Below are 17804 nucleotides of genomic sequence, written 5' to 3' on the forward strand. Positions count from 1 at the left end.
TTACAAATAATTTGTGAGCATCTAGGATCCAGTGTGTGTAATTCAATGAACAGGTCATTGTTGACCCAACCGGCCAATCCTAACTTACTGGGAAGGAGCAATTTCGTTAGTGCTGTAAGTGACTTACCAGTCATAGCGATTTTATTGTCTCTAATTTATAAATGGGGAATCTGAGGCAGCCAGAGTCTAATAACGTGACCAGGATTCCACACTGGTAACTTGTGGTCGGGAGCCAAATCCCAGGTCCTTGACTTGAGTGCTCCCTGTTGGTACACCACCTATGACTCACATTCCCGCCCTGATTCCAGTCCCTTGGTTAGCCCTAAAACTCTATGTAAAATGTGATCCAGTTGCCAGTTCTTGGCATCTAGAGTTTGTTTTCCTGGAAGCATTTGAATTGTGAAAGTTTTCAGACTTTTCTTATTCTCTTCCTGGGGAGCAGAGGGTAACCATAACCGTCCTTCCGATATTTTTTCCCTCTTCACCCTCAGTACATCTCCTTCACATAAATGAGAAACCAGGGACACGACTGGAATTTGTGGGCCGTAGCTTGACCAGATACCACAGAAGACTGAACTTACTCAGGCTCCTGAACGATGGGCCACAGTCACTGTGGATCCTGTATATCACAGAAGGGTCATGTGGCATTCCTGGAAGCCCAGATTTTATCACCATTTGCTAAAAAAACAAAACAAAACAAAACAAAAAGTATGCACATCTTGAAATGAAGGGGGGTTCAAGGAAGTGGTAGCAAGAGTGAGAGAACAGTGAAATCATGTGAGCTTTATCAAAGGTGCATGGAAAAAGGTCTATGTGAAGGACTTGCAGTATGTACAAGTTCTGCTTTTGTGTGATTCATGACCCTGGAACAGGGGTGGGGGAGTGCTGGTAACAGCAGCTCACTTTTCTTTAATCAGGGAAGGATTTGCGAAAGAACAGTGGTTTCAAGAGACCTTTGAAGTAATTCCAGCAAGGTTCTAATTGTGGTTGTGGTTTTCCTTTCTCTTTCTTTCCTTTTTTTAAATGGGTAGACTTTAGTCTACCAGGTGCTACCGAGCTGAGTGCATTCAGTAGGAAGCCCTGAACCCTCATTCTCTGTGTGCGGGCCCTGGCAAATAAAACCAGAGCAATTGCCCTGAACATTTAGAAAGTTGAGGAAAATTTTCCTCGGAAATTATTTGGCTTCTAAATGTTTTACTTTCGTTTAAACAGACACAGATTTTATTCAGAGAGTTTTGCTTTTACTTGTCTTTGTTACAAGCATACTTGGGTTTTGTTCTAACCTTCAGTTTAAAAACACTGCAACAAATTCTAGTGTTTAATCATTTATTTGCTTCTTGCTTAATGCTGATTCTTTTCTTGATATTTGTTTTCAGGTTACCTGGAGGATAGTTTTGTAAAATCTGGAGTCTTCAATGTATCAGAACTTGTGAGGGTATCCAGAAGTAAGTAAACTGTTTTCTTATTATTTAATTATATAGTAGGACTGAAAATATTTTCTATATGGAATCTTAAATTCAGTATGAAGAATTACCACTTATGAGGAAAATTTGAGCTTTAATATCTCCATCTTTCTGAGAAAATCACATTTTGCCTAATTTTCTAAAATATTGGCATTTAAATCCTCGAACTTTGGAGTACAAAAATTATTTGGGGGTTATTCTGATTGCTGTGTTATTGGTATTCATTTAATTCGCTGCTCGCTCTGTGACCATAGATGGTCATTTATATCAAAGGAAGCATGATTAATTAAATGTGCTCCATGTTGTTATGATAACCCACATAAGTTTCCTGTAGATAAGTGCTTTTTCATTTTCCTAACATTTTGGTGGGGGCTCAGAGATGTACAGGATATACACACTAACATGCAGCTTGTAGAGGGATGCAGAAATTAACTTTGCAGATTGAAGCTTGGATATAGATAGAAAGCATTGTTATCCAAAACAATGTCCAATTGTTTTAACTGGCCACCTCACCTGAGACAGCATTCTTGACAAGCCGGATGAGATTTTTTTTCTGGGAAGTTCACCTGGCCAGCTACCTAAGCAAGGGAGTAGTTTACTGACTCAACTGTTTTACCTATTGCTGATGTGTTCCGATATAGCCAAGAGGTAGCTCTTCTGGCATGGCTGATGTTTAAAGGAGGTGACTCATTTCTTCTTGCTCTCTTCTCTGATTTAACTTATTTATGTAACTTTGAAGGCTATATTTTTACCTGACATTTTGTTAGGGAGCATCACAGTTTAGAATGATGTTAAGCACACGATGAAGTGGCACTCTGTCCTTGTTTCACTTGTGTTCGCTATGTGGGTCTAGTTCCGAGGTCATGACCAAGAATTGTGGTGATGCAAAAAGAACAGAGCTGGTCATGGAGGGTAAGTTTAGGTGGCATAGAGTTTAGAGTTATGGTCAGTAATATAATCTCCAAGCTAGGAGGTCTTTTGAACCATAGTTTCTTCAAGAGTTCCGATTTCTAGAGTGGCCAGTGCAAATAGCATGTATCCTAGTCATATACATGACCATTAAGACCTTAAGTAACTGATCCTTTCTGACATATTCTCCAGTAGATAAACACATGCCCCACAGACTTCTGTCATGAGTCTGTTTACTTAGGGCAGTGTAGATCAACATCTAATATCCTATATCCTAGCAACTGCAGGGTTCATGTTTGCTAGACAAGAGGATTCTGATGGTCTACTCCATTGACTAAGGCAATGAGCCTTGCATGTTTTTCCCTGATCAATAATGTGGTATGGAAGGCCTCTGACATTTGAAAGTTTTCTGTGCTTATTTTTAATTTGGAAAGGAACATGTCTGACTTACTCACTGCCACTCTCTGGCATCAAGGAAGGGGGAATTTGAAAGTGTGTGTGGGAGGTGTATGTGTGGGGGGGTTGTTTACCCTATACTGTTCTTTAGCAGAGAGGCTATACTGCTAGAGTTAGGAGACATTATACCATTATTTGTTTGAATTTGTCTATTTCTAAGTTTCAAGATATATTTTCATCCTTCTTGTGAGAAGGACAGAAGAATCATCTGTTAGAAAATATCATTAGCTCCTCATTCTAGGTAATACTTTGCTAGATGCTACAGAAGGGCAGCCACATAGAACCTTTAAAATCCCAGGGTGATAGTTTGAAAAGATCTGAATTAGAAACATAAAAGAAGATGAGAAACATACCTCTCTGTACCAGTTCAAAAGTGAGGTAAATCTAAGATACTTCATTCATTCTCTTTAAGCTTATACTGTCATCTCTTAGAGATGGTTAGGACATACATTACTGATTTGTAATTAGTAGGTTAATTATCTGTATTTTCATTCATTAGTTAATTTGTTCAGCAAACATTTAGTTTCTACTCTGTATGTAAATAGGTGTCTGAAATGCTTGAGAAGTTATTCTCCTAAGTGTTTTAATATATCCACATCATAACCTTATTTACACAATTGAACTTCATTGTTTATGAAATAAGGGTTTGCTAAGTAAGCAGAGACTTCAGCATAGCCTTACGCTGTATATCACCAGTTCTGACTTCCTGAGGGTTTACAGTATGTTAATGGCTTCTGTCCTCCAGAATTTGACTATCATGTGACCTGTTAATGTGCATGTTGACTTTAGCTAACGAAGCTACTCAGTTTTAGGATAGTGATCTTTCTGTTGCATGATATTATCTCCATCTTAAAAGTTGATTTAAGATCTGCTTTTGGAGTGAGAAGAACAATGAGAGAGATGAAGGGTTGGAGACCAACCCTTAGAATCTGAGGCTCTTCGGAGCTCTCTTTCTAAGGGGATATTGGCAGCCCTCTTAAACATGATTTGCAGCTTTTGGACTTCTTGCAGTTTTCCGGGAGAGGCTCAAACGCTGATCTTTGCTTCTGATGGAATTTCTTTCAGAGGCTTTTAAACAAGAGTATCAACCTGGTACTTGCCATGCTAGTATATTCTTTTTGTTATTAAATACATTTGGTGAGAGCTGCTTTAGATTTTGGCCATGCTTAGTATTAATCTACTTGTCTTCTTGTACTCTCCCATTTAATGTCGGAATGCTCACTAAAGTTTTACAATACCCATGTAGAAATCTGTGGAGAAATTGTTTTTATTGATGCCTTGATACTCTCTTACAATCCTTCTGCAACAAAATTTAGAAAAATAAAATTTCCAAAGATTTCTTATTATTTTGCTATAAATTTCACCTAGGACGTTTATGGCCGAGCAATCTGTGTTGACTGTCAAGCCATATGTATGAAATGGAAACTACAGATCTTTGCTTAAATATTGCATGAGCTTAATAAATTGCAAATACTTTACATAAAATATAACCTGTAAGTCTCCTGTTAGTAATTCAGTTCTTTGAATGGTATCTAGTGCTTGTAGAAGGCTGGACAGATTACTAACTTTCACTAAGTCCCTCAAATGCCTCCTTCTAGCACGTACCCTGCTTTCCAGTGTCACAGAGAACATGGTTCTAATAATAAACTTTAAAGCTTGTAGTTACTATGGGATTTCTTACCTTGCATTTTTTTTTTTTTTAACTCCGGTATACCTCAAGCTACAACAGTTGCATTTTAGCCTAAACAATTCAAGCCATTAGGCGTAGTGACACATTGAATACAGATAATTTCTGTGTAAAATGAGGTTAAAGTGCATGATATAAAAAGAGTGATTTAACAGAAGGTATAAACTCCAGAAGTTTGGAGAGGAGATTATCCTGTGTCTCTCGATTTTATTTTTAATATGAGAAGGGAGATGTTCATTGTATATTCTTTGATTAATTTTCTGTAATACACATATGCCTCTTATTCATACTTTCTTAAAAATATCTTAAGGTTAATCTTGACCTACCTGATATTGAAATAGAATTCATGGGGTGCCTGGGTGGGTCAGTCGGTTGAGTGTCCAACTCTCGGTTTTGGCCCAAGTCATGATCTCATGAGCATTGGGCTCTGCACTGGGAGCATGGAGCCTGCTTGGGATTCTGTCTCTCTCTCTCTCTATCTCTCTTTCTACCCCTCCCCAACTCATGCACGTGTGTGCTCAGTTTCTCTCTCTCTCTTTTGCTCAAAATAAATAAATAGACATTAAAAAAAAAAGAAGTGTAATCAACCAACAGCGAACATATTTCATGAACACACATTAAAATTCTGGGTAAGAAAAATTCCTTGAAAATTTGCATTCTTTTTGGAATCATATATTCAACTAGAGTCAGGAGAAAGGAAGATTAAGTAGACCGTGTGTTCATAGAGTGAATCACAAGGGCTCTAGAGTTTTGTTGCTATAGTCCCAGGACACATGGTCTCTCATTGGAGCTTTTGAAGTCCTTATAGAAATAGGTAAAGAAAAAACTGTTCTTAAGCACTGTCCTTTGACACCAACCTGCCTGGTCTCACTTTGCATATTATCTCTGCCCCTGACTTCACTGTTGTGGGAACCCCTTGTTGAGAATGACCTCCCCTTAATACCTTACTCATCCTCCAAAGTCCAGTACAAGCTATGGCATCTCCCCAGACTTCTTGGATCATTCACACATGGATTGGATTCTTCTTCCCATTAAATCCTATAGAATTTGTTGGTCATGTTATTCACTGGTCATTTTCATTATAATCTACATTATGCTGGTATTTCTGTTTTTTTCATGAGTGTTTTGTTTACCCAGCTTGTTGCCCAATCTGTTTTATTAAAGGACAGGAACTATCTTAGACTGTTCTCTATCCCTTACAGTACCTGCCTGTAATGGAAACAAATAACAACTTGTTGAACGAACAGATTTTCAACAAATAGGTTCACTTCTACCTCTTCATCTCTTTCAGTGTGTTTTGAACTGTTCACTCTTTGCTAACTACTCCAGGCTGCCAGGGAAGAGATGTGGGGAAGAAATCAAGGAAAGTAGGGAAGTTCCGTTGTTGAATGCCTCTTATGCACCAGGCATGATGCTGGGCTTTTAAAACTCTTTACCTCATTTCCTCTTCAAAATAATCATAGGTGGTAGGTTACTATTCTTCTCATTTTACAGTTTGGGAAATTGGAGCATAGAGCTCAGAAGTTGCAGAGGGAGTTCAAAGTCAATGGCTACCTCCCAAGATTCTACTCATTCTAATACAACATGCTGCCTCCTGGGTTTATTCAAGATACCTAGAAACAATTTTTTAAAATTTGAACAGATGTCATTCATTGTATGCAAACCAATACTTATATATAAACTTCTCAGTTTAAAAATATATCAGCAAACTCAAAAAGACTTCCCTTTTTTTTTTTTTTTTAGAGAAAGAGAGTATGAGCACATGCATGGGGGAGGGACAGAGGGAGAAGGAGAGAGAATCGGCGGCAGGCTCTGCACTGCCAGCACAGAGCCCAATGTGGGGCTCGATCTCATGACCTGAACCAAAGTCAAGAGTTGGACACTTAACCAAATGAAATTCCTTGATTTACAAAATAATACCTAAAAGTATAAAGCTCCATTAGTACATTCTAAGTGATTTTTATAAAATTGGGCATAAAAACTTAAGAAAACAAAGCATAAATGTTGAATAAAGCCACACTTAACTATTCATATATGAAACCTGAATGTGTATTTTGGGAGGAAAAAAACTTAGCTTTTTTTTCACATATGTCAGTTTTACTCGTATGCCTGCCCTAATATAAGAAACAGTTAAATAATGCATTCTAATGCATTCTGACATTAATGTTAATATTCTAATTTGATTTATTTAACAAATGTTTTGTTTGTTGAGAACCAACTGAATACAAAACACCTTGCTTGGTGTTGAGCAATGGGAAACATGTTTCCTCTGACGCATCTACAGACTAGTGTGGTGACAGATGTAGTGACAACTATAACAAAGGGGTGAGTGGAGAAGGTTGGGAACTGGGAAGAGAGGAAGTGGTAACCAGTGATTATAGTCTGAGTGCCTTATGTTTCCAAACTTGAACATTAGCATCATGAGGAAGTCTTATCATGTTATACCCTGGTGGATGGTTGGTATGAGAGTCTCAGGGGAAAGAAAGTTTGCCCGGAGGCATGGCAAGTATTAGATTATTACATTCAAATAGAGATGATAACTGTAAATGTCATTCCTGATGTTTCTTTCTGTTTTATTCCTCAGCGCCCATAACCCAGGGAACTGGAGTCAACTTCCCAATTGGAGAAATCCCGAGCCAACCGTACTATCATGACATGAACTCGGGGGTCAATCTTCAGAGGTCACTGTCTTCTCCACCAAGCAGGTAACTGAAAGAACCGCACTTGTTTTCAGTCTCCGTGCAGATAGGTAGGTAGGCGGGTGTGCAGATAGGTGGGTGGGTGGGTGTGCAGATAGGTAGATAGATACAAAGGTAAAGATACAAAGCCAAGAAAGTGTTCAAGAATTTTTTCTGGTTTTACATATATTTTTCGTCTTTAATCTGATTAAATTTATTTTGATATTTGAAAATGCAATGTAATTGTTGTTCAAAGCATTTAAAAAAATCTTTTGGGTGGGACAAGGGAACTCTGAAAATATATGAATATGATTTTTCAGAGCGTTACATCTACCAATGATCAAATGTAAGCACATACATGAATTCCAGAGCAAAACATTTCATTGTATGATATCCACTTCTTAAGAATAAGGGAACATGGAGATTATTTTCCTAAACTGTTTTAATGAAAGTTAGTTGCATTTGAATTAACTATGAGGCTATCCACATTTCTGTGTTTATTAACTAAGTTCAATTTCATATCACTTATGGTCAAACTGTATTTTCATATAGTTAATTTGCATAGCAAGGTAATTTGGTTTACTATCACTAAAACTGTGACTTAGTTGGGTCTTGAAAATGCTTTAGTTTTTCTGAATTTGAAGCGTGAATAGTAGTTTCTTATTTGATCTGATGGGTCAGTCTGTTGTCAACATAGATCTTTCTTCGTGGCCATTTGGTTTTAGATATTATGCCATTCACAATAAAAACGGTCACAAAAACATTTCTTTGTTATTTCCTTATGAAAATGTTTTCTGTATCACTCTGTCTTATGTATTTACTGCTGATTCACAGCTGAGCGAATTAGCTTTAAGGAGAGTTTGAAAAAATATGCATTCTAACTATGAATACCATAGGAATAAACTAAAGAACTGTTATTTACTTTCACTGTGGTTTTGCATGGATAGAAATTACCATCTTCTACATCATGTTAATACTCTGAGAGCTGAGTTCAATATTAATCACAGTACATCTGTGAATATATGCAGATGTACATGTATTTCTAGAATTTGGAAACAGTGCAGTGAAAAGGGGACAGTCTTGGAAGTCAGAAGTCCTTATTTCGTGTCAGACTGCTTCCAGACACATGCTCTGGGAAATTCATGGAATTTCTCCAAATTTGTCTCCCCACTTGTAAGAAAAAGGAGGGCTAATTTATGTATAGGAGTTCTGCAGTCAGTTCCAACTCTGAAAGCCTATGACATTATGTTTGTTATCACTACATAGTTAATTCTTAAGATATCTTTTTTTAGATTCTGCCTGCAGAGATGTGAATAAGATTTTTTTTTTTAATTTAAGGGAAAAATCCATTTTCATAGTCCTTATTGACTGCTTCATAGGCTATTGGTGGGAATATATGAAAGCAATATATCATACAAGCTGGTCTGTGCCTTGATGTAGTTTTTTAATCTCTACCGTAAATATTTACTTTTCTTAATAATTAGGATGTGGGGTGCCTGGGTGGCTAAGTCAGTTAAGCGTCCGACATCAGCTCAGGTCATGATCTCACGGTTTGTGAGTTCAAGCCCCATGTTGGGCTCAGTGCTGATGCTCGCTCAGAGCCTGGAGCCTGTTTCAGATTTTGTATCTCCCTCTCTCTCTCTGACCCTCCCCTGCTCACGCTGTCTGTCTGTCTCTCTCTCAGAAATAAATTTTTAAAAAATTAAAAAAATTTAATAATTGGGATGAGCCATGTTTTCTTTATTAAAATAGATCATTTTAAAAGTATACCATTTGGTTTGAATTTGGCAATGGCCTGTTTTTCATGGTTGATCATAAGAATAAAAGATTACATGGGCCACCCAGGTGGCTCAGTAGTTTAGGTGGCTGACTCTTGATTTTGGCTCAGGTCACGATCTTATGGTTCGTGAGTTCGAGCCCTGCATCAGGCTCTGTGCTGACAGGGTAATTTGCTTAGGATTCTCTCTCTCTCCCTCTCTCTCTGCCCCTCCCCTGCTTGCATGTTCTCTTTCAAAATAAATAAATAAACTTAAAAAAAGTAAAGGATCACTAAACTACTTTTTAGAAAAATATAAAGAATATATAAGATAATTTATAATCAATAAAGTATAACAGAATTGTTTGATATTATTAATTATAGGATTGCTAATAATAATTACTACTTAATAAGGATCTTCAAAATGTCAGCCACTTAACTAAGAACTTTCCATTTAATAATTCATTTAAGCCTCTCAACCACTCCCCTTTGAACTAGGTTTTATTGTTTCCATTTTATAAATGATTAAACATTGTAAACTTTGTAACCTGAGTTTACAAAGGTTAAGGAGCTTACTATTAAGTTGTGAGTGGCCTAGTCAAGATTTGATACTAGGCTGGTTCCACTGCAAAGCTCATGTTCTACTTTACTCAATTGCTTTATCTTTAAATTAAAATGAAAAGATTACATTGTTAACTGTAAGTGCTATGCTAATGAATATTATTAATATTGATAATAATGATGAGTCAGGTATAATCTTACTAATTTGAAAATTAGTACACACATCAAAAATTCCCTTTTTAGTACTGATATTTCTTTGGAAATATATTTCAAAAGGTAACTATAATAAACATCCTACCTGTTAGGCAGGTACAGGCATAATATGGTGTAATAAATGATATATACAACTAGAAATATTTGCTATTCCTATAGAAGTCTTGAATACACTCCATTATTTCAGAAATGATTCTGAGATCCTATTACTTTGGTTTTTGTAATCTTTCACAATAAGAATTTCTCAAATTGTATACATTCACATGCTATGTGCCTTCTTGGCCCACTAATGTAACTGATGTCGTATTTTAACAGCAAAAGACCCAAAACTATATCCATAGATGAAAATATGGAGCCAAGTCCTACAGGAGACTTCTATCCCTCTCCGAATTCACCAGCTGCTGGAAGTCGAACATGGCATGAAAGAGATCAAGGTGAGCAATAAGGACGTTCCTCCAGATGCATTAGAGTTAAGATGTCAGCTTACTTCAAAAGTTCCGTTTAGTCAAAGTTTCATAATTGAATTGATATGGATTATATTTTCCTCATAAAATAATTGCAGTGAAATTATTTTTAGATAAGGTACTAGTCACGGGTCATCAAAGTTACAAAAGTCCCGTATTTTCCATGTCTGTTGGACTTTTTTTCCCAGATAGAACGATCTTTTAGAACCCCCACTTATGGATGTGACTGGCTACGGGCTATCTGCATTCGTTGGTTGGATTGCAGCAAAACCGCAAGTTCTGATTCAGTGAGATCTGTTTGCGACTCTGTGTGGGAGGTTTGCAGGTGCAAGTTACTGAAAGTTCCCATTTCAAGGAAGCCATAATTCCTTTTGGGAAGTGGGTATAGGGTAAACAGTAAATACAAGTGTAATACAAACTTTGTGTCTGAGTCAATCTAATGGTTCTTTCTAGATGAAACTATGACCCAGTTGTAGGGCAGCTTTGAAGAAAAATAGAATTTGATAGATATTACTTGGCTCTCTAAATGGAGACTTAGTGTGTTTTCATTCTTAAAGTCTATTGGGTTAAATATATTTATATTTCATTAGACATCCTCATGCCCTTTGGCCACAATTAGAGGGAGATTAAGGATTAAGCACAGAACTAAAAAAAAATTAGCTAACTCCAAAGCCTTGTTGCTCTGTATGTGTATAAATATGATTTATATCAGAAGCATAAAAATAGTTGAAAAATTATCTTTACATCAATATTGCATTTTATTAAAAGTGTAAAAGAAAAAAATCTCTTTATCAATGGTTTTTAGCCCATGACTTAAGTGTGTGTATCTGAGGTTGGGGAACTGTGTACTAGGTTATCTAAGGAGACAAATGACTCTGAAGCATAGCGGTTAAAGTCAAAGTCAGTTTCTTATTCAGGACTTATTTGCTGCTCCACATTTTCATACCTAGCACCATAGGATCTAAAGAATAGTGAAAGAAACATCGTGGAGGCATTGGACTTTGAGTCAGGTGGGTCTTCTTTAGCATGTTGAGATCGTTAACTAGTCAAGAAGGGGCAGAGTGGGCAGAGAGAAAAACAGAGCCAAGTACTGTGCCAAGAGTGAGTTTCAGAACGGCCGTGTTATACTGTGTGGCTGGACACTGCATGGGTAAGGAAGTAAGGAGAGATGATGAGTCATTTTAAAGAAGGATCTGAAAATCAGCAGGAGAGTTTTGACTCTGAGATGACCTCCCCCTCTTCCAAATCTATTCTTCAGACAGTAGACAAAGTCTTTATAAAACTTAATACCATCATATGACTGCCCTGCTGAAATCCTTCAGCAACTTTCCAGTCCGATTAGGAGAAAATCCAAATTCTCTCCTATGATAGACAGGCCCGGTTCCTTGTCTGGCCTCAGACTACCACCCTGGCCTCAGCAGATGCTGTCTGATGTTTCTTCTTGCACTTACCTTACTGCTTTGTAATGCTTGGGAAGGCAAGACCCAAGAACTTTATCTAAGCCATGCCCTCTGGAATTCTCTTCTAACTCTCCATCTTGCAAAATTTGGGGCATCTTTCAAGTCCTATCCTAAATTGAGGAATTACAGTCTAAATTAGGTCTTAGTATTTTTCTCTCCTGACACCCAATAGTGTTCCTTCATTGTTCTCATAATAGATAGCTATATACTCATTTATGGGATTCATTGTCTAAATCTGTCTGCGCTGTGAGGGCAGGGACCTTATCTATTTTAGCTATTATGTAACCAGCACCTTGGTGCATAGTAGGGACACAAAAGATATTTGTTGGATAAATGAAAGATTGGTAGGCAGAACAGAAGTCTCATTAGTGAAGGCAAGAAATAATATTTCTGAGACTTTCACCAGACTTGCAGAAGTAAGAATAAAAAAAGAAGAATAAAAAAAACAGAACCCTCAACCCTTTATATATTATTGCTTGTTTAACTGGGCATTGTCACTTTCTTCTAAACAAAGCCATATTTTCCCCTTCTGAAAATTATTCTGGAAAAGATTCTAATGGTAATAATAATAACATTGTGAATGTGTGGGAATGGATGTGTTGTTCAGAAGTGTAGGTGTTCTTTATTATAGAGCGTGTCACTTTGTAAAAATTGATTCCTCTTTCAGCCTATTGAATAAAGCCAATCTCAAATCATATTATAAAACATTTTTGAAAAGTAGAAGGGAAACTGTCATTCTTTCTCTTTGTAAAATCGTTGTATTGTCTTGGTGATTTTCTTTTGTCAAGATGACGAGAATTACTGGAGAAGGCTGGAAGGGCATATTATATTAAGAGTAAGGAAGAATGATCCATTCTCAAGTGTACTTAAAAAAAAAAAAAAAAACTCTTGTCACTTTAATTCTGAAGACCCTGAAGACTTTGTAATGTGCACAATAAGCCATTGTGGGAAGAAGACTTGAACTACAATTAAAAAATGAGGACAGTACACTACTATCTTTATAAATTTACTAAGCCAGATGCACTCCTTTTGTTCTTAGAAAATCGACTTTTAAAAATTTGCAAAATAAAATGCCCCATGGTGGTTCTTGTTCATCTTCAAATGTTCTTCAGACACAGTTGCCCGTCATGAAGGGAATACTCTAAAGGGTGTATTGAGCACCACTCGATTGGTATTGGTAATGGCTTTAGTACATGTCTTATACTTGTTTCTTCCACAAAGCTCTGTGCTAATTGGTAATCAATAACTACTTATTGGTTGATTAAGTATGCTTGTGTTTATATTTGGCAGAAATGTTTAAAATTTACCATTAACTATTTCCTGGGTATGCCTTATTCTGTTAGTATTAACATTGCATATTAAAATCCTGCCAGAGCCCTTTGCAACACTGATTTTTGAAATATAAGAATTAAAGATAACAAAATTATGGACAATGTGAGGCATTCTGCTTTCCCTTATACTCTGAAACACCAACCTAAACAGCCATTGAGATTTATTACATGTAGGCAAAAATATAGGATATAATACAACTAACATAATTTTATTTATTTTGAAAAGAATAATAATTTTGAAAAGAAATTAGGCAAATTTTCAATGCAAAATATAGGTTTTGGTAATAATAAATATTTATGTAGTTTCTAATAATTTAATGAAAAAGTATTTTTATTTTAGAGTATTATAAGCATAATTACTCATATTTGTATGTCTTTTTCACAACACAGAAAAGTTACAATATCCTGGTCATAAAAGAATTATAATTTTTAATTTTGCAGAATAGAGACATGACCATTTTAAAACTAAGGTCTATGTAATAGTGTCAAACAGTTCGTAGGAATCTATATAATTTGCTTAAATCTCCCCTTATATATAGTGAGGGAAACTAAATTTATTGATATCTACATTATGCAATACTTATATTTTTATTTTGTGATCTTTTACACAGAGGGAAGGGAAAGAAAAAAGAAAACTGGCCACTAACAAAGGGCTAGACAGCTGCTGTTACATTCCTTTCCTAGATTCTAAAGTAATCTTTCTTGCTAATCTCTTCTATGAATTTCCCAGCCTTAAACTTCCTGACTGTTCCAACCCAATTGAAAACTTGGGTTTTTTTGTATATGATGTTCCATCATTTTAAATTTTGATGGTTAAATTAATAGAACCAGATTAGTTTATCAATGTGTATGCCGACAACTTCTTTAATTCCAATAACACACGAAAAATACCATCTGATCTTGTGTGCCTTAATTTTTTTCCACCTGAGTCAATTCAGAGACTCAATTCCTATTTGATATACTTTTCTTGAAATCTTTTGAGTGTTTATTTGTAACTTCCTTTTTTTTTTTTTCTCTCATTTACTTATTGAGAGATAGAGGCCGAGCACAAGGGCGGGGGGGGGGGGGGGGGCAGAGAGAGTGAGGCAGGCTCTAGGCTCTGAGGTGTCAGCACAGAGCCCAACATGGGGTTTGAACTCACAGACTGTGGGATCACTACCTGAGCTGAAGTCTGATGCTTAACTGACTGAGCCACCCAGGTGCTCCTGTAACTTCTAATAGAGGAAAAATAAGAAATGGGTCTTGTTTTTCTTCTAATAAATTACTTTCATGGGACTAAATCTTATTGTCTGTTAATGCCTAGGAATGTTTTTAGTAACTTCTTTTAATGCTTATTTATTTATTTTAGAAAGAGAGAGAGAGAGTGGGGGGGGGGAGGGAGGCAGAGGCAGAGAGAGAGGGAGACTCAGAATCTGAAGCAGGCCCAGGCTCTGAGCTGTCAGCACAGACCCAGATGCTGGACTCCAATGCATGAACTGGGAAATCATTACCCGAGTTGAAGTGGGAGGCTTAACCTACGGAGCCACCCAGGCACCCCAATACCTAGGAATTGAACAAACTGGCAAATGGAATGCTTGGACATTTGAAACAATGCTTTATCAATAACATTCTGCCACTGCCATTCTAATACTTGCTGATTCATCTAAATCTGAATATAAGCCTCCTAAAACACTATTTAATAGACATTTATGATACTGTAAATATATTTGTAATATACAGCTGGGCTTTCTAAGTGGAAAACTAAACAGCTTTTCAGTCTGATGAGTATTTAAACAACTTGTAATCTTAGTTTTGTAAAATATAAATTCAAAAAGCCTTCTTCTGCAGTAAAATTTTATTAATTCCAACACATTTAGGATTTTAGATAATTGGACTCAATTAACATTTATCAAATGCCTTTTATTTGCCAGGAAGTTTTCTAGGCATTGGGCACATAAATATGAATACACCAAATTTCCAGCCCTTGACCTGCTGAGCAGAAAAATAATTTTTTACTATTTATGAAAAACAAAGTTCTTCACAGAGAATAAATCATGTAAACTAGTCTGTGAGAGGACTGTCTCTTTGCCTGAAAACTAGTTTACTTTTAATCTTTATACAAAAATCAGTGAATTGGTGTGTTACCAAAAACTGGCACTACTTAGCAGTATATTGGTAGATTATTAGAAGTTTAAGGGTAGTTTAAAAATGTACACTGAACTCTCAACTAGGTAATATTTAGGCATCATGTTCTGGTTGCTGTAAGTGCTAGAAATTAACACTAACTTTAAAAATATTTACACTTCAATCGCATAAATAAGTCTCTTTCTTCAGTTAGCCTTTTGAAGTTTTAATATATTTCCTAGCCCTAGAGAATTTTTTGGTAATCACTTTCAACTGTTTTCGTTGATAGTATAGTTTTAAATCTTGTGCTAAATGTCAGGTTACACGTTATAGAGTTGTATGAGGATGTAGTATTAAATATCCAATGAATGAAACCCAAAGTCTCCAGGGAGCACTGAGGCTAGAGAATAATAATGCCAGCCTAACATCATGAGTTCAATAGAAAATATAATGATAGAACCAGAATAAGAGGCCAGCATTTCTCAGTGTGAGTTGAAGGACTGTTAATACACACTAGATACAAGAGCATTGAACTGAGTTTGGGAAACTCTATTTTAACAAAAATGTAACCTTTTTTTCATTCATGAAGGAACTTGTTAGAATGTTTAATATACTGCCGTATGCTATCAATGTGGCTATCCCTGAGTGGATATTGACTGTGTTTAAGTTTGTGACTTCAGAACCTTTTTCTTTTCTTTTCTTTTCTTTTTTTTTCTATTCAAGAATCTATAGAGAGGTTTAATCCTAGGCTCAAATTTTGGAAAACAGTGCGCTAGCCTTAACTACAATCCAACAAATGATACAATCTCAAGATTTCTGTAGAGGAAGAAAAAAAAAAAGAAAGATTTCTATAGAACTATGCGAGCTAGCTAAATGAGCAGCTTTTACAAATAGTGGAATAACTACTGTCTGGGAGTCATTAACATTAATTGAAGTCCTAGAAAATAGCAAGGCAAATGCTTAGTAATCTTCCTGGAAGGATTTTTAAGCTCTCTTTGAGAACCAGATAGAACACCAACAATTCCTTACATTCTTCAGATTTGTGTCACAAGGATTAAATATCAAATGTTCAAATATCAAATTTCAAGCCGGACAAAATCAGAGATAGAAGTGCTTTTGATGAAAATGTGTGGAGAAATGGTTTGAATGTAATATTCAAGCACAAGTTTTAAGGTTTCTTTTTTTGTTTGTTTAGCTTATAATTGAAAATATCAAAAGTGAATGATTTACAGTTCTTGCCAAACTTCCTGTGAACCCCTCCACATATCATGATGCCATTGGAGAGCACACTCCAAACACATGGATGCCTATGTCCTGCTATATTTCATTCTCCTTCTGCTACACTGCTGTTGTTGAAAAAATCACAACATGAGCATCTTTCACACAGAAAGAAAAACAATAAATTGTAGGTGAACGCTTTCATCAGAAGCTTGTGCCCCTGTTTATGGGTGCTAACCAGGAAGAGTATTTTGGATGGGGCAAACCTGGGTATGTGTTAGAAAAACCAATGCTACTTAATAGGGGAAAATATACTCATTGTTCTGTGCTCCGGAGACTTCATGATTTGAAAATATAGCATTTTTTTTTCAGACAAACCACAATGATAATTAGTTTGGAAAAATAACAGCTTGCTACTTAATGCTGGGTCTCTAGATTGGTGGAGCACAGCATAAAATAGGAAAGTGGAAAACCCACAAGAGATGGTATGCTTCAGGATAATGGTGTGCCATGCAAAGTTTCTTTGAGTGGTTAAAGGTTTTATTTCAAACCCTTTTACACGTTGATGTCATGTTTAAGTTAATTTGAAGTCGTTTAGAAAGCCAAATTCTTGTGAGTTAATATACTATGAACATCATATATTGTAAGCCATTGATTTTTCAGAGATAGATCACAGATTATTAGAACCCTAAGCAAGATGCAGTTCAGGCTCCTTCTTTTTCAGCTAAGCAATCTGCGGATCAGTGAGGGGCTGTCTTTTCCCAAGTGTCCAGATAATAAAGAGCAGAGCCTAGGTCTTCTCTTTTAAAGGTGATTTTTTTTTCCCTCTGTCATCCTACAACCCACCTGAAGACTAAATATATAAACTTACCTATTTAGGGAGAAATAGAGAAATAGGAGAATTTGAATACTGCTTAACATCGTCTTGGCAGATGGACAATTTTTCATGGAAGAGTCTGTTAGATCTTGCAGAACTAACATGGGGGAGTGGAGGTGAATTTAGGAGTTGTCAGGGTTCTGGAAGAATTGTCAAAACAAAGTATTGAGATCGTAAACGGTATATCTTTTTTAAAAAAACTCTCTCTTAATATTAGTGTCTTGATTAAAAGATTTTGAACTAAAAAAAAAAACAAGTCATGCATGTTTGTGATAGATAAATGTGGAGAAGAGCCTTGGATTGAATGTTGAAACATGATGTTTTAAAAGCTTTTTTGTTATGGAAAGCATGAAAGTAGAGAGCGTCATAAAGGGACTCTCCATGTACCCAGCTTTAAACTATTATCAACATTGCCAATCTTGTTGCATTTACAACCGTCCGTTTTTTGAAGTTTTCTTAAAATTAAATCCCAGACATTATGTTATTTTACTTATAAATACTTCTAAGTGTTTTTATTTTTATTTCTGACACAACCCCAATACTATTATCAATTTAACAAACATAATAATAATTGCTTAATACCACCTAATATATATTCTGTGTTTAAATAGCCCAGAATAGCCCATAG

At 36.1% G+C, this 17804-nt stretch overlaps 1 protein-coding gene across 6 annotated transcripts in view; it reads left to right on the forward strand.

Moving 5' to 3' along the window:
* NFIB (nuclear factor I B) overlaps window positions 1-17804 on the forward strand; it is a 229456-nt gene that overhangs the window by 163303 nt on the left and 48349 nt on the right. For all 6 annotated transcript variants that reach the window (XM_039256593.1, XM_039256595.1, XM_039256594.1 and 3 more), the window contains exons 4-6: window positions 1377-1445; window positions 7100-7220; window positions 10039-10157. In XM_039256593.1, coding sequence (XP_039112524.1) covers window positions 1377-1445; window positions 7100-7220; window positions 10039-10157 — 309 coding nt within the window. The remainder of the gene's footprint in view (window positions 1-1376; window positions 1446-7099; window positions 7221-10038; window positions 10158-17804) is intronic.

The sequence above is a fragment of the Hyaena hyaena genome, unplaced genomic scaffold (assembly GCF_003009895.1).
Source record: "Hyaena hyaena isolate Hyena2069 unplaced genomic scaffold, ASM300989v1 scaffold_573, whole genome shotgun sequence".
Classification (NCBI taxonomy): Eukaryota; Metazoa; Chordata; class Mammalia; order Carnivora; family Hyaenidae; genus Hyaena; species Hyaena hyaena.